Source organism: Hypanus sabinus, chromosome 7, assembly GCF_030144855.1.
Source record: "Hypanus sabinus isolate sHypSab1 chromosome 7, sHypSab1.hap1, whole genome shotgun sequence".
NCBI lineage: Eukaryota > Metazoa > Chordata > Chondrichthyes > Myliobatiformes > Dasyatidae > Hypanus > Hypanus sabinus.
Genome location: NC_082712.1, coordinates 6,879,799 through 6,898,069, shown reverse-complemented (window position 1 = coordinate 6,898,069; position 18,271 = coordinate 6,879,799). Strand labels below are relative to the sequence as shown.

The 18,271-nt window shown below is 41.8% G+C and overlaps 1 protein-coding gene across 7 annotated transcripts in view; it reads left to right on the top strand.

The window, feature by feature from the left end:
- The window catches only part of dok7b (docking protein 7b), a 120,998-nt gene that overhangs the window by 89,304 nt on the left and 13,423 nt on the right, over positions 1–18,271 (top strand). For 3 of the 7 annotated variants that reach the window (XM_059974126.1, XM_059974122.1, XM_059974128.1), the window contains 3 exons: positions 715–772; positions 3,599–3,751; positions 9,847–17,587. In XM_059974126.1, the coding sequence (XP_059830109.1) occupies positions 715–772; positions 3,599–3,751; positions 9,847–9,989 (354 nt within the window). In that variant the 3' untranslated portion in view covers positions 9,990–17,587. Of the gene's footprint in view, positions 1–714; positions 773–3,598; positions 3,752–5,438; positions 9,337–9,846; positions 17,588–18,271 lie in introns of those variants that run through there. The other 4 variants (XM_059974124.1, XM_059974123.1, XM_059974127.1 and 1 more) reach the window with 4 other exon arrangements.

Here is an 18,271-nt window from a genome sequence, read left to right as displayed (position 1 = left end):
TTTCCATCGATGTTGCCTGGCCTGCTGAGTTCTTCCAGCATTTTGTATGTGATATAAGTAATAGTCTTATTTACCCTTAAAGGAACATTCAACTTCTTATGTTTTTGTGTTTACCTGGATCATAGTTACCCTAGACCTGTATATTTACTGATAATGACCTTTTCATTGTTATTCCCCTGCATGAGTTATGTTGCTATTAGTTTGTATTCACAGTGATAGCTAACTCATTACGAGCCTATGGTGAGAGGGCTATAATACATAGATATATTATTGTGATTTGTAGTAATGCTTATGTATTGCATTTCATTGCGGCTGCAAAACAATGAATATCATGACACTTTTGTCATATTGCTGTTACAGTAGGTTACAATGCTAGCACAACATTGTGGGCTGAAGGGCCTGTACTGTGCAGTAATGTTCTATATGTCGGTGATAATAAACCTGATTCTGAGCTTCAGCACAACTCTTGCAACTTGGAAAGTCCTGTGCTGCACTGCGTTTGATAACTTTCAGCTCCATGAAGTGTAACCTATGCAATGGTCTGAAATGCCCTTCTTCTATGTCATAAGAAAATATAGATATGGTAATTTGGATTGTCTCAGGAAACTCGCAAAATTCAGTCTTACAAGTTACTCCCATTCTCGCAGCACTGTATAAACATCCCACCTACTGAGCAATAATTTAACCTGTTTGCACAACTTCTTGTGTTTTCAGGAGAAAGGGTTGTCAGAGGATGAAGCGTTGGGCAGCTTTGACACAAAGAGATTAACTGGTAAGTCCTTTGATGGCTCTGGGCCTGTACTCACTGGAGTTTAGAAGAATGGGAGGTGATCTCATTGAATATTGAAAGGCCTAGATAGAGTGGAGAGGATGTTTCCAATAATGGGGGAGTGTAGGATCAGAGGGTAGAGCCTCTGAATAGAAGGATATTGCTTTAGAACAGGGATGATGAGGAATTTTGTTAGCTATAGGGTGGTGAATCTGTGGAATTCATTGCCACAGGTGCTGTGGAAGCCAAGTCAGTGGGTATATTTAAAGCAGTGATTCATAGGTTCTTGATTTGTAGCTTATCTTCATATTTCTCCCTTTATGGCTTCTGTTGTTTTTTTAAAAGCTTCCCACTACACTATATTTTTTTCCTATATTATAAGCCCTCTCTTTAGCTTTTATGCCTTTGACTTCCCTGTCAGCCATGGGTACCTCATCCTCCTTGAGTATACTTATTCACCTTTGGGATGTATCTTTCCTGCACCTTCCCAATTTCCACCAGAAATACCAGCTATTGCTGTTCTGTCATCATCCTTGCTAGTGTCCCCATTCGGTCAACTTTGGCCAGCTTCTCTCTCATGCCTCTGTATTTCGCTTTGCTCCACTAAAATACTGATACAGTACATCTGATTTTAGCTTCTCTTTCTCAAACTGCAGGGTGCATTCTATCATATCATGATCACTGTCTCCTAATGGTCTGTTGACCTTATGCTCCCTAATCAAATCTGGGTCATTACATAACACCCAACCCAGAATTGCCATTCTCTTAGTGGGCTCAACCCCAAGCTGCTCTAAAATGCGTTACACAATTTTTCTTTCTTGGGATCCAGCACCAACCTAATTTTCCCACTACCTGCAAACTGAAATCCCCCATGACTATCCTTTTGACCTTTTGACATACCCTCATCTTGGCTACTGTTCAGAAGCATGTATATAACTCCCATCAGGGTCTTTTCACCTTTGCAGTTTATTAACTCTACCCACAAGGATTCTACATCTTCTACTCCTATGTCACCTCTTTCCAAGGAATTGATTTCATTTTTTACCCCATCTCTTCTGCCAACCTGCCTGTCCCTTTGATACAATGTGTATGCTTGGATGTTAAGCTCACAACTATGATCTTCTTTCAGCCACGACTCAGAGATGCCCACAACATCATACCTGCCAATCTCTAACTATGCTACAAGATCATCTACCTTATTCCATATATTGTATGCATTAAAATATAAAACCATCACCCCTTTTGATTTTGGCCCCATGTTACACTTTAACTCATCCTACTGGCTGCAATTTTGACCTATCATCTGCTTGTCTTTCCTCACTGTCTCACAACACTGCATCTCGTTGTATACCAACTGTCCTATTTTCAACCCTATCACTCCAGTTTCCATCGCTCTGCCAATTTAAACCCTCCCCAACAGATCTAGCAAAACCTGCCTGTAAGGATATTGGTCACCCTTGGATTCAGGAGTAAGCCGTCATTTTTGTACAGGTTTACGTTCAACAGAAGAGATCCCAATGATCCAGAAATCTGAAACCATGCCTCCTGTACCTTTCTTACCCTCACTGGTACATGGCAATGGAAGCAAACCAGATATTACTGCACTGGAGGTCCTGCATTTCAGCTTTCTGCCTCACTCCCAATATTCCCTCTTCGGGATTGCCTTCTTTTTCCTACCCATATTGTTAGTATCAATATGTACCACGACTTCTAGCTGTTCACCCCAAACCTTTAGAATGGCCTGGCACCTGGGAGGCAACATGCCATTTCTTTAATGTCCACAGAATTGGCTTTCTGCTCCTCCAATTATTGAATCCCCTATATCTACTGCACTCCTCTTTTTGCATTCCTTCCCTTCCAAGCCACAGAGCCAGAATCAGGGCCAAAGTCCCAGTCGCTTTGGGTTCCCTGGGTAGGTCGTTCTCCCCAACAGTGTCCAAAGCGGTATACTTATTATTGAGGGGAACGGGGTACTCTGCACTAGCTGAGTATTCTCTTTCACTCTGATGACAGTTACCCTTCCTGCAACTTTGGTTGACTACCTCCTGTAGCTCCTTCTATCACCTCATTCTCCTATATGAGCTAAAGGTCATCAAGCTGCAGCTCTAGTCCTTAACATGCGAGTCATCACCCATTGAGATTTTGGCAGATTTATTATCCCTCTTAACCTCATCCTCCTACATTCTCCCTTTGATGCTCTTACTGATCAAATACCTACATATCAACCTCCACTTTACATGTACTCAATAACTTGGCTTCCACAGTTATCTATGGCAATGAATTCCAGAGATTGGTCACCCTCTGGCTAATAAAATTTCTCCTCATCTCTGTTCTAAAGGGATGGCCTTCTATTCTAAGGCTGTGCCCGCAGGTTCTAGAATCACCCACTATAGGAGATGTTTCTCTATATTCACTCTATCCAGACCTTTCAATGATCCTCCACCAGATTTTGCTTTAGATAAAGCAAATCTGATTGACTAACTTGATTGAGCTCTTTACTGAAGTAACGGCAAAGTGGGTGGCTTGTATATGGAATTTCAAAAAGAATTTCATCAAGAGTCAGATATCAAACTTTCCAGTGAACCTAGAGATCATGGGATTAATGGGGCAGTGGCTGTATTGCTATCCAACTAGCAATGAGTCAGAATGCAAAGTGATAGTGAAGAGTTGGGGATAACACGGTTCTGTTCTAGCTGTTTACAGATTACTACTCTACTCACTGATATTATGTCAATGAATCTTTCACAGTCTCAGGTCAAAGACTATTTTATCGTTAGTTTTCCAAACCTTTACTGTAATTTCTTTAAATCTGCTCTCCACTGTTCTCAGGTGGGGCATTTGCTTACTCTCCAGATCTCTCTGGACCTGACAGATCTCATGGTGAAGGGGCAACATATGTCAACATCCCAGTGAGTCCAGTGTCTAAGAAGCAGCTCCACTACATGGAGCTTGAGCTCCAGGAACCCGGTGCTGCCATTCGAGGTAATTCAGCAGAGTGATGCCACAAGACTTGCGTTTCCAACCTCCTCTTCTAGTTAAAATGAAGCTCTCATAAATAAAAAGAGGTCCACAAGAACGGTTGCAGGAGTTAAAGGTTTAACATACCAGGACTATTTGATGGCTCTGGAACTGTACCTACTGGAGTTTAGAAGAATGAGGGGGTAACTTACTGAAACTCAGCAAATATTGAAAAGCCTAAATAGAGTGGACATGGAGAGGATGTTTCCCATAGTGGGGTGTCTAAGACCAGAGGCACAGCCTCAGAATACAAGGACATCCCTGTAGAACAGAGATGAGGAAGAATTTCTTTAGCCAGAGGGTAGTGAATCTGTGGAATTCATTGCTACATATGGCTGTGGAGGCCAAGGCACTGGATTTACTTACAGTGGAGGTTGATAGGTTCCTGATTAGGAAGAGTGCTAAAGGTTACAGGGAGAAGGCAGGAGAATGGAGTTGAGAGGGATAATAGATCAGTCATGATCAAATGATAGAACAGACTCGATGGGATAAATGGCCCAACTCACTCTTATATCTTATGGTCTTAACTGCATTGTTGCCTTAATAGCTATTATTTATAATCACCCATATATTCAAAGAACATAGAACAGTACAGACCCATTACCTATGCACTGATTGTGACACCATATTAAACTAATCCATATGGTCCATATCTCCTCTGCCGAAGTATCTCTTAATATTAATATAGACTATCTTAGTATTAATATAGACCATATAGGTAAACAAAATGATGAAGGGTATAGATAGGGTAAATGCAGGAAGGCTTTTTCACTGAGGAGAGGTGAGACTAGAACTAGAGGTCATAGATTAAGGGTGAAAGGTAATTTAAGGGGAACTTCACTCAGAGGGTAGTGAGAGTATGGAACGAGCTGCTAGCGGATGCAAGTTTGATTACATATTGTATGATAACTTTGGATAGGCAAGTGGATTGGAGGGGTATGGAGGGCTATGCGAGTCGATGGGACTAGGCATATTCATAGTTCAGCAAGGGCCTGCCTTTGTGCTGTATAATTATGCTGTAACTGGTCAACTAAGAGGTATTTTCGACTAATTTTATGGACATCAAAGCTGCAGAAAGCTGTAAACTCAGCCAGCTCAGTCACGGGCACTAGCCTCCCCAGTATCCAGGACACCTTCAAAAGGCGATGCCTCAGAAAGGCAGCATTCATCATTAGGGATTCCAGCAGCCAGGACATACCCTCTTCCCATTGCTACCATCAGGGAAGAGGTACAGGAGCCTAAAGACACACACTCAATGTTCCATAACAGCTTCTTCTCCTCTGTCATCAGATTTCAGAGTGGACAATGAACCCATGAACACTACCCCTCTATTTTTTCTTCTCTTATTTAATTTAATTTTCTTTTTTATATGTACATTGTAATTTATAGTTTCTATCATTATGTACTACTGCTGCAAGACGTTACATTTCATGATATATGCCAGTGATATTAAACCTGATTCTGATTAAATTATCACTGTTGGAATCAGAAACTAAGCTGGAAATGCTGAAAAATGCCACCAGTCAAGTAGAATCTGTAGGAAACAAAAAACAGTCAATGCTTCAGGTCAAAGATCTTTCATCAGTTTTGAACAGGAACATTACTTGTTCTCTTTCCACAGGTGACTGACTGAGTTCTTCTACTATTTCAGCTACCAAACTAAACTTGACCTGACTTCAGCCAATCCAAAGACTCAGGAATGATCCCCAACCTGACCCCAAGCAAACCAATGGTGCTATAACAATCTCAAACACCTAACACTGATCTAGAATAGAGTATGCACGTGGTAGGTTCTTGATTAGTAAACTTGTTAAAGGATATGGGACTGAGGCAGGATAATTGTATTGGGGAAAAAAAAAGAACCAGCCATGATGGAATAGCGAGGAAGACTCAATGGGCCAAATGGTCAAATTCTGCTCCTTTGTCTTATGGTTTTACAGTCTAATTCAATTACTGAAAAATGGTATTAGTGTAGATGGGAATCTTGATTGGCATGGAGTGGACAAGTTGGGCTGAAGGGCTTGGTTCTGTGTTGTAAGACGATGATAAGGTAAAATTACCTCATATAAAGGTAAAAAAAAAACCCCTTAAAACAGAACATTAACGGGTCAGGCTGGAAATGGATGAGATGTTAACTTAAGTGATCTATTAAAGCTCTACAATGGTAATATATTCTGTGTTATTAACTCCTGCTTGAGAGATTCTAAATGAATGATGCACAGTTTTAGTATAACGATATAGCTGCTGTTACCAAGTTGAATGCTACATTAGGCATCTGGAAGGAAGGGCAAAATCTTGCATTACTAATAACAACTAATCTCCTGAGTTTGTGATGTGTATCACTGCAGTAGTGGTTCTTTCAGACCTTCAGGAGAACACTGCAACCACTGTAGAGCAGTAATGCATTCCTCACCTGTGGATCTCCCATGCCGTTGATCTTTGGTAGTGGTTCACCAATTCATTAAACTGTTACAGCATAGAAGGAGGACACTTCACCTATCTACTTCATCATCTATCTTGCACCTTATTGTCTGCCTGCACTGCACTTTCTCTGCATTCTGTTATTGTTTACTCTTGTACTACCTTAATGTACTGATGTGATGAAATGATATGTATGGATGGCATGAAGTTGTTTTTCCTCACTGTACTTTGGTACAAGTGGCAATAATAAACTAATTTACCATTCAGCCCATCAAGTCAAACTTGCCTTCTAATTGAGAAATCCTGCCAGTCCCATTCTCTCAGACTTTCCCCAGAGCCCTGCAACTTAGACCATAAGACATAGGAACAGAATTAGGCTATACAACCCATTGAATCTGCTCTGCCAGTAGAATGTGTCTGTTATTTTTCCTCTCAACCTAATTCTCCTGCCTTCTCCCCATAACCTTTGATGCCCTTACTATTCAAGAACCTATCGACCTCCACTTTAAATATACCCAATGACTTGGCCTCCATAGCTAATTGTGTCAATGAGTTCCACTCTAGCTGAAGAAATTCTCCCTCATCTCTATTTTGCCCTATTCTGAGGCTGTGCCCTCAGGTTCTAGTCTCTCCCACTATAGGAAACATCCTCACCACATCCATTCTACCATGGCCTTTCAGTTTTTTGGTGGTCATGTTAAGATGGCTTCATTTGAGGCTGTATATCAGTGATTTAGATGATGGAATCGATGGCTTTGTTGCAAGTTTGAAGATGATGTGAAGATTGGTGGAGGGGCAGGTGGTGTTGAGGAAACAGGTAGGCTGCAGAAAGACTTAGTCAGATTAGGAGAATGGGCAAGGAATGGCAAATGAAATACAATGTTGGAAAATGCATGGTCATGCACTTTGGTAGTAGAAATAAATGTGCAGACTATTTTCTAAATGGCAAAAAAAATCCAAAAATATGAGTTGCAAAGGGAGTCCTTGGGCAGAACACCCTAAAGGTTAATTTGCAGGTAAAGTTGATGGTGAGGAAGGTAAATGAAATGTTAGCTTTCATTTCAAGAGGTCTAGAATCCAAGAGCAGGATGTGATGCTGATGCTTTATAAGGCACTGGTGAGGCCTCACCTTGAGTATTGTGAACAGCTCTGGGCTTCATATCTAAGAAAAGATGTGCTGGCATTGGAGAGGGTTCAGAGGAGGTTTATAAAGATGATTCCGGGAATGAAAGGGTTATCATATGAGGAACGTTTGATAGCTCTGGGTCTGTACTCACTGAAATATAGGATGAAGGGGGAGCTCATTGAAACCTTTTGAATGTTGAAAAGCCTAGACAGAGCAGATGTGGAAAGGATGTTTCCCATAGTGGGGGAGTCTAGGACAAGAGGGCACAGCCTCAGGATAGAGGGACCTCCATTTAAAACAGAGATGCAGAGAAATTTCTTTAGCCAGAGGGTGGTGATTTTGTGGAACTTATTACCAGTGGCAGCTGTGGAGGCCAGGTCACTGGGTTTTTTTAAGTCAGAGCTTGATCGGTTCTTGATTGGCCATGGCATCAAAGGGTATGGAGAGAAGGCTGGACAGTGGGGCTGAGGAGGGGGAAAAAATAAGGATCAGCCATGATTGAATTAGGCCAATTTCTTTTTCCAAAAATGCCTTTTCTTGGATCTGGTTGAGTCTGTTTCTTTGCAGGCAGTGAAAACATCCTCAGTCTTGTACATATTACCCAGACTTTATCCTCATGCCTGTTTCTTGAGCCACGCTCATGGAATCATCAACTCCTACAGTACAGAAACAAGTCCTTCAGCCCATGCCAATCATCAAGAACCTATCTACATTACAGTAGTGTGGCAGTTAGCATAGTACTCTACAGCACCGGTGAATGGGGTTCAATTCCTGCTACTGTCTGCTAGGTGTTTGTATGTTCTCCCCATGACTGGGTGTCCTCTGTGTGGTCCAGTTTCCTCCCAAATCTCAAAGATGTACAGGTTATTAAGTTGTGAGAATGTTACATTGATACTGGAAGCTTGGCAACACTTGCAGGCTGCCCCCAGTACATCCTCGGACTGAGTTGATCGTTGATGTAACGGAAGCATTTCACTGTATGTCTTGATGTACAAGAGGCAAATAAAGCTAATCTTTATTGGAAGCATTCTCACCATGTCCACTCTGTCTTAGGCCTTTCAGATTTGATCCCTATAGAGTGCTTATCTAAATGCCTTTTCTTGGACCTGACTGAATCTCTTTCCTTGCATGTAATGAGCATATCCCCACTCTCTGTGAATTTTTTTCTTCAAATTTCTTCTTACCCTTTTACCCAAAACTTTAACCTTGTGCCCCTTGTTCCTTGAGCCATCCCCATGGAGTCATAATAGTACATTACAGAAACACAGGCCTTTTGGCCCATCAAGATCATGATGAACTATAAACTACTTACTTCCATCGACCCGCACTGGGATCAGAGCTTTCCAAATCCCTATCATCCATGTACCTATCTAAACTTACCTTAAACATTGAAATCAAGCTCACAGGCACTTGTGCTGACATCTTGTTCCACTCTCATGACCCTCTGAATGAAGAAGTTTACTGTCATGTTCCCCTTAAACTTTTCACCTTTCACCCTTAACCAATGACCTCTGGCTGTAGTCCCACCTAACCTCAATGGAGAAAGATTGCTTGCATTTATCCAGCTATATCCCTAACAATTTTGTATACCTCTATCAAAGCTCCTGTCAATCTTTTATGTTCCAAGGAAAAAAAGCTCTAACGTATGCAATTTTTCCATATAACTCAGGTCTTCTAACCTGGCAACATCCTTGTAAATTTTCTCTGTACTCTTTTAACCTTATTTACATCTTTTCTGTAAGTAGGTATACCGTTTTAGTCACAATACTCCAAATTAGGCCTCATCAACATCTTACACAACTTCAACATAACTGTTTAAGTCATAAACTTCTACAGCACAGAAACAAATCCTTCAGCCCATCATGTGTATGCTAATCATCAAGAACCCATCTACGTTAATCTATCACCAGCACTTGCTCTGTAGCCTTCTATTCCCTAGTGATATATTATCTGGCCAGAAACTAACAGTATCTTTGCCTGTTCCAGCCTCTTAGGCAGAGTCCTCCAGCTCTAACAGACCCATTTGTTATTACAAGCACTGGCAAAGGAGAACTCCCATCATGTGAATGCTGGAATGCATTATTCACTGCTGTTTGAGAAAAGGATTAACAAAAAGAGTAACACACATAAAATGCTAAAGGAAGTCAGCAGGTCAGGCAGCATCTATGGAGAGGAATGAACAGTTGATGTTCCAGGCTGAGACCCTTCATCAAGGCCGATTAGTTTTATTTGTCACATGTACATTGAAACAGACAGAGAAATGTGTCAATGACCAACACAGTGTGTGTTGCCTTGCTTCGGGTGCCAATGTAGCATGTCCACAGCTCACTAATTCTTACTAAACTCTAAGTCTTTGGAATGCAGCAGGAAAACTACGTGGTCATGGGTAGAACATAAAACTCTTTACAGACAGCGGTGGGAATTGAACTTGATCTCTGGAGAGGTTGTGTGGAGCTTTGGCTCTCAGTATGTCCTCCTACTCTCATTGATGGTCGTATGCACCTCTCTCCAGCAGGGGCGAGTTCATCCAAGTATGCACAGATCGACATCACAGCGACGGAAACAGCACACAAGGTGGGCAGCCAGCACGCCCAGCACCGGGAGGAACGGCTGCAAGAACTGGAGCAGAAGAGGAAAGGACCCCCACTGCAGTGATCTGTGGGCCCTGTGGAACACGTTTCTTTTCTTTCATACAGGCCCTGCGCACTGAAGCAGCCGGTGTAGGCCTGGGCACAACAGGCACCTGTCCGACTTCTACACTGACCTTGCTTCTGACGCACCAAGACTGTGACTGCACGAGCTTGAAGGGCGATTGGATTCAGAAATCTTGTGCGATGCATTATCGGCAGAGAATGTATTTTTGACCTATTCCCTCCTCATCCATCTTTCACCACCCTCCACCTCCAGCTGTCTCATTGCTTGGGGTGCTGGTCACCCTGTGGTGCCTTTCCCATACTTCCAGAGTGAGCCACAGACATGAATATTGTCGGGCTGTTCTTTACTTGGAAGGGGCAGTCTTAGGGTGTATTGCAGGCAACCTCAATCATGTCCTCATGCTTTGTTGTGGGCTGCTGTCCTCTCACTTCCCATTCGCCCTTGCTTGGAGGTTCAAAGTCCAACTCTACAATGCCTGTGGTACTTTTGCAAGCCGCTAGGGCAAGGGTGCTGAGCACCTGACCTAATTGGTCTGCATGACCCATCTTGCTGCCAGCTACATGTTTAGATGTGCAGATTAGGTAGTTTGGACACTGGGAGGTGTTTTGGGGAAGACAACTTTTTTTTTAAACCATTTTTAATAAGTTGTGGTAAGGCTGCGATTTGGGCCATGGCATACTGAAGAACACAGAAAAGTAAAGCATAGGAACAGGCCCATCAGCCCACAACATTTGCGCTGAACACAATGCCATATTAATTTAAATCCTTTCTGCCTTTTTTGATCCATATCCCTCTTCAACGTGACTACCTTAAGATCTTGTTCTTGTAAATGCCACTATCGTATCTACTTCAATCACTACCCCTGGTAGCCTGTTCCGGGAATCTGTGTGTAAAAAAACTTACCTCACTCACCTTCTCTAAGCCTTCCCCCCTCACCTTATATGCACATATAATCCATCTACACTGTCTACGCCTTTAAGTTTATAAACTCCTAGGTCTCCCCTCAGCCTCTGAGTTCTAGAACAGGGGTTCCAACATTTTTTAAATGCCATGGACCCCCGGACCATTAACCGAGAGGTCAGCGGACCCTGGGTGAGAACCACTCCCACCCACCTCCTCCAGTCTTCTCCTATCATTTCGCATTTTCCCCTCCCCCTCCTACTTTCAAATCTCTTACTATCTTTCCTTTCAGTTAGTCCTGACAGGGTCTCGACCCGAAACGTCGACAGTGCTTCTCCCTATAGATGCTGCCTGGCCTTCTGCGTTCCACCAGCATTTTGTGTGTTGCTTGTTTAGCTACAACATAGTTTTCTTACTCTTAGACCCCAAAGAATGAAAGCAAGCATGCTATTTGCCTTCCTTACCATCCTGGGTGGCAGAGTGGAGATGTGTCTCTCCTAAAGGAGATGTAAAGCACTCCTTCCCTCTGTTAGCCCACAGGCACCACTGGGCAGGTGTAGCACCTGCTTAGCAACCCCACCCGCTGATCAGGGTCACATGAAAACATGACCGACAAGCCCTATCTGCCCGAAATGACTGGTTTTAAGGCACTAGTAACCTGATTTTGCACTGTCTCCTGTCAGTAGAAATGGTTCCAGCAGGCAGAATAGCTAAGCTATACATGAAGGCCTGGTGCTGGACTTGGTTGTTAGAGACTATTTGAGATGCACACCATTGGGAACTTTTAATGGGTAGTGGGAGCTTATCCCCACTACCATCCAGAACCTTAAGGAACTATTTTGTATGCCTCTATCAAATCCCTCATTCTCCTACGCTCCAGGGAATAAAGTCATAAGCTATTTAACCTTTTTCTATAATGCAGGTCCTTCAGGAGTGACAGAGTTCCTTCCCAAAAGGGTGTTGGAGAACAAGATGTTCTAGTGAGCTAGATGATTTTTAAATAGACATGTTTCCTGGCAACCTGACTAGAACAATCAGGTACAAAAACAATGGCAGCTCACTTCAAAGTTCTAAGTAATGTTATTAACCAAGTGCAGATATGACACCATATACAAAGAAACACAATAGAATCAATGAAAAACTGCACATACAAAAACTGACAAACCACCAATGTGCAGGAGACAACAAATTGTACAAATATAAAAAACCCTAAGTAATAATGATAAATAAGTAATGAACATAGAGAACAGGGCACCATGGTAGTGTAGCAGTTAATGTGACACTTACAGTTCAGGGTGTTGGGAGTTCGGAGTGCAATTCCATTGTCCTCTGTAGGAAGTTAGCATGTTCTTCCCTTGAGCATATGGGTTTCCTCACACAGTCCAATGACAAGTTTAACTGGCAACTGTAAATTGCTCTATGATTAGGCTAGGATTAAATAAATGGGTTGCTGGGCCCAAAGGGGCCTGTTCCACGCTCTAAATAAATTGAGTTGTAGAGTACTTGAAAGTAAATCCATAGTTTGTGGAAGTAGTTCAGTTTTGAGTTATCTGGTCCAAGAGCTTGATGATTTTGGGGTAATAACTATACCTGAACCTGTGGTGGGGTACCTATGACCCACTTCGCCAGATTCCACTTCCCTGATGGCAGCAGCGAGAAAAGAGCGTATGACACTCATATGGCAAATGGATTTCTCCAACTAAAGGGACCTTCTGAGCATTACCATATTCCTATAATGAACGTTCAACTGCCTTTGCATTATTTTACACTGGATTGCCTTTTTAAAACAGCCTTGCTGATTTATTGATCCACTTTCACATTTTAAAAAAAACTTATTGGAAAGTTAATTGCTTGTTTTTTTTTAAATGTTCCATCGTTCTGCATCGTTGCACAAACACCAATACCAGATTCTGCCAATCGGGGTCTTAAGGTCAATTCCTTTTTTATCTTCCACTATGTCCTGCTGAACAAATCAAGCACAATGCAAAAAAAATGTCTTTCTGACATCTGCAATAAGTGTTTTGCAAATGTAAACCAGAAGGGAATGGATGAAAAGTAACAATGAAAAGCTGTTCAGTTTTGAGGAGGGATTTCCTCTGGTTTAGTTCTTGATTTGTGTATTTATAATGTATTTATTTTACATGTGCAGATATATATTTTAATCAACTTTTATCTTTTAACTATTCTGGGGTTACTGCTGTTATCTTAATGTATAGTTGTGTTACTTTACTCCCAATGTTAATATATTCCTTCTTTGGGTACCAACACCCATTTGGAGAAGTGAAGGTTATGTACAATATGTACACTGTTCAATATCACTGCCAAATCTTTTTTTTAACTAATGTTTCACCCTCAAAGCTTTTAATACTGACTAACAAAAGACTTATGAAATTCTACAGAATCACTTGTCAAGTGAAACTTGTTTGGATTCAGGAGTCTACTGTAGATACACAGTTCATGTGTAATGTCGAAGTAACTCACCCAAGTATGATGGTGACACTAAAGGCAATTTCTTTTTTTCTTTGCCGTAGTTGTTTGCGCTACTTTGGTGGAATAAGAATTGCTGAGGGAGATAACTTTGCCAACACTAGTTCCAACTTTAAACATTTTGTTCACAGTATGTGGAATGTTACTGGCAGTCCTGTTCCTAATTGCCCCTGAGCTTCAGGGACTACATAACGTAGCGTAACCATTCATATCCTCAGGACATCATAAAATGCTTCACAGCCCATACCTGACTTTTGAAGCATAAACACTGTTGTAACACAGACAAACACAACACCCTATTTGTGTTCTTCAAGCTTCCTCTTCCATAGCAATTGGGATAAATGTCATGAGAAGGACACTTAACTCACAAGTCCACCTGAAAAATTGATTTCCATCTGGAAGACAACATGGGTGACAGCATGATGTCTTCTAGGACTAGACTAGATTCAGTGTTGGTACATAAAGCACTAAAATGGGCCGAGCCCTAAAGCTTAGCTCTTCAGCAAGATTGCTACCACTTTTGTTGTAACACAAGTTCCAGATCTACCCTTAATTGCCAAAATGATAAAGTGGGAGCTCTGTCACTTGATCTTGTTCCTTGTCATTCCCACATAGGAGCAGAATTAGGCTTCCCTAACCTTGCAGCCAGTTTCTGAGAAAAATGAGATGTTAATCTCCCAGAAAAATATCCCACGTGATGTTTGGGGTTTGTGGGAGGAACTTCTCCTAGCTGTCTAAGCCAGAACAGCATCACTAAAACAGATACAAGAGACTGAAATAAATCTAGTCCAGTTAAAGGGTCTTGACTTGAATCTGGCTGATAATTTCCTTCCAAAGGTTCTGCTTGACCCACTGATAAAAAAAAACTGTTTACACAATGAAGAAATTAAGACCAGTTGTTCTTGTGTTTGCTAGTTGTCAGTGTGACAAAAGTGATTGTATTTCAAATGTACTTCTTTTGGCTTTGAAGCAATTTGCAGTGTTCCAGGGTTGGGAAGTGCAAACTCGTCTATGCAATTACATTAACAACCACATGCGACGACTATAGTGAATCACTCTGACAGGTTAACAGCTGACACTGCTTTCGCTAATTACAATCAATCTTTGTTTTAGAAGCTCAGAGGGTGAATTGATAAAGAATTATTACTTATTGCTAAAATGGTAGATTATTGTTTTGAAACAAGAGTTGAAAATTTAAGGGCTTGAAAGTTTGTTATATGATGCCTGTGAGGTCATCTTAAAGTAGGTCTTTGTTATTTTTGTACAGAAAATAATTCCATTGTTCTGTGGTCTCACCTCAGACATTACCTCAATGCGTAGGGTACTGCAGAGACCCAGTCAAACTGCTGGAATGCCAGTCCATCTTCTTGGTGTCCATGTGCCCCCATTGATGAGGAACTGTTTCAGAGGGACAGTTCTTTTGAATCTCTTGCAGCAGGTTGCTTAGCACGCACAACCTGGACTGTCCTGGACTGTGTAGCCATGTCTACACACCTTCAAAAGGAGTTGGAGTCCCAGCAGATTGACCTGGGACCAATCTCTCTTACTAAGCTGAATCAATCCCTTAACAGGTGAACTCAGTTAATATAACACAAACCAGACTGAAACAGGCACCTTCTTTGCCCACTTTGGGCCAGGATTAGATGGCAACATCCACATTAGATTCTTGAAATAGAAAACATATAGGGAAAAGAGGAATCAGTTGGACGTTCAGTAGGAGAGACTGACATTTTAGGGTTGCAATATTTTCACTGAAATTCACTAGTTTCTCCTACTCTCTCAGCTGCTGTAATTTCAGAATTTAAAAAAAATCCTTCAAGGGATGTGGATGCTGTTGGCAAAGTCAGCATTAATTGTTCATTATTCATTAATTCATTAATTTACATCCTCGTAAATTCGAGGATGTTTAAGAGTCAATATCCCCCTTGGTGGCGCAATAATATCAGCGCCGGACTCGAGAGCGAAGGTTCCCGAGTTCGAATCCAAGTGGGGTTGAGCGTCGAGCTAGCAACTCAGCCTCATAAAAACAAAATAGCTTGCTACAGAAACACCGTCATGATGGTGCCCTGATAACTCCACTGCTGAGTTGAGGGCTATTCTTCTTCTTCTTAAGAGTCAATGACACTGGTGGGTCGTCATATCAGGTAACGACAAGCAGGTTCAGTTGGCCTGGTGGTATCTGTGAAGGTCTCTTTCCACAGATGGTGTCAGACCTGCTGAATATTTCTGTTCTTCTTTCAGATTTTTCTGTGTGTGTTCTTTTTCTTTGTGTTCCTCTCTTGAAGGGCATTAAGTCAACCTGATGACAACCCAGTAGTTTACTGAGACTACTGGTTATTGAGACTACTATTTTTTTTCCTAAATTAATGACTCATTTAATTGCTTGCATTTTTCCAACCACCATGGTAGTTCTTAGAATTTATTTCTGGATCTGTGGTCTAGGACTTTCTGGCTGCTAACCACACTACCATCCCCATTCTGTGTTCATTTGCAAGGAGGGTGCTGGATAGAACTGCAGTCACTTACTGAGATAAAGGACAGATTGGTTCTCATCGTGAGCTCAGTTGAGCCCAGAGAAAGTGGTTGACCTTCCCTCATGATGTTGATCCATGTCAGATGCAGGCTCTTTACACACAGAGTGTTGGGTATGCAAAACACTATGCCAGGGATGGTAGAGATTGAGACATTAGAGACTCTTAGAAAGAAAAATGAAGGGCTGTGTGGGAGGGAAACATTGATTGTTTCTGGAGTAGGTCAATTCAACATTGTGGGCTGAAGGGCCCATTCTGTACTATCTTGTTCTATTTCTGGACAGTTGCTCCAGACACCAGTTGACCACTGACGTTTGCTTATGCAAGCCACATTAGCAGGAAGGCAGCATATCATAGATTACTGTCACCATCAGGATATGCCAGATAGGAGTCAGAAATTGGAGTGGTGGCTACAAATTTATCCATTCCCATCTCAGGGTACTGAGCTCAATCATTTTGCGTACACTGTCATCAGCACGCAACCCAGGAGTCAAGCCTGAAACCAAGTCTGCACATCTTAAGTTTCTGTACTGACTCTGTTGTTGGGGTTTACAGGGGAAATGGCTAAATGGTTAAAAGACAATAAATACTCTGCAACTGCTAAAGTGAGAGTAGGCTTTTTTCCCCATTTATATTATACACGTGCATACAATGGACATGTTTACATATTTTTATTCTCGATATGTTTGGTGATAATCCCCCTCTGTACTGTACTTGTTAGAATGTGGTTAATCCATCTGTAATCTGGAGACAGTTTTCAGTACTTCAGTAACCTGACCTCAATAAACATCTTGGCTGAGACTAATTTGCCTTTGGAGTATTTTTTTCTCTTTCCAACCAACATTTTCTTTTAATTGTCAATTTTTTTTGCATTTAATGCCAATCATGTTTTCCACTGTTTCAAATTGTCAGCCTTTAGCTGCTAAGCTCATTCAAGATGCAAGGACAATATAAGAAAAAAGAAGCAATGGTAGACAGACCACAGACATGAGGTTCTGCAGATGCAGGCTATCTTGAGCAACAGACACAAAATGCTGCCATTGAATCTCCAGTACACTGTGTGTACTGGCAGACAGTCGAGCCTTTCGAGCCTGGTTCACCCTTTAATATGATTACAGCTCAGGTTGGAGGAGCAACATCTCATTCCATCTGGGTGGCCTCCAACCTAATAGCATGAGCACCAATTTCTCTAACTTCCAGTAATTTCTCCTCCCTTCTCCACTCTTTTGCCATTTCCTAGTCCGGTTTCCTTCTTACCTGCCCATCACCTCCCTCTGGTGTACTGACTCCTCTTTCTCTCATGGTCCACCTTCTATCAGATTCCTTTTTCAGCCCCTTGCCTCCTCTGCCTATCACTTCCCAGCTTCTCACTTCATCTACCCTTAATGAGAAAGCTGATCTTCATATGCAGAAGAGTGGAGGAAGAGGGTAGAAGCAATAGCGTAACTACTGAAAGCCCTGGTTAGACCACATCCCACTTCAAGGAAATGCAGTCAACATGAATGCAGCTGAGCCTTTCTGAAGCTTCAAGCCTCAGCATTGGTGGGGTATTTGTTATAAACCAAAGCCCCATTGAATTTGCGTAATGAAATCTCTCAAAACACAAAGACATGAACAATTTTCCAGTCTAATAACACAGCAAGAAATATGCGCCTCACAAACTTACAGGGCACATTAGCTTTATTTTATACTCAGATGTTGCCAGTTCTATTTAGAAAGTCCACCATGTCATGCAGCTTCTTGTTGATGACTCCACCATGAACTCCCTTCCGGCCCATCAGAAACATCAAAGCTTTGGAAGATTTCCCAATACAAATGCTCTTTCCCTCATCACCCAGAGTTCTGACATCCATCGAGGGATCCTCTTCCAAAAGCATGTTGTCTCGGATGATGGAATACTTCTTTCCGCCAATAGTTATGCCATTTTGGAGGATAGACTTTCGGTCTTTGTCGATGATCACTTCAACTTCCTGAGCTGTAATCTGGCCTAAAACACCATCGCTTCTGCACGCCCAGATGGTTTTGTTCTTGGGAGTGCATCCAACTATAGCAATGTCTGCAATGGTGCTGTCTTGTAGAACATCTGCAACATATTTTTTCCAGTCCAACATTGGTGTACTATCTGTCATCGACAAAAGGAACAGTGTGCTTGGACACCCAGAGGGCTGTGAAATGAAGCACTCGACCAAGACTCAGCAGAGGGAAATCACTGATGTCATGCAAACCTTTATGACATTGCCTTTACAATAAAGTACTCAGCTGGGAGGCTTTCCCAAGCTCTGAGTAACTTATCTTTCATCTTTTTTTCCCTCCTTTTAGCTATTCCATCATGTTTGCACTTCCTGAAATTAGGAATCAGGAAAG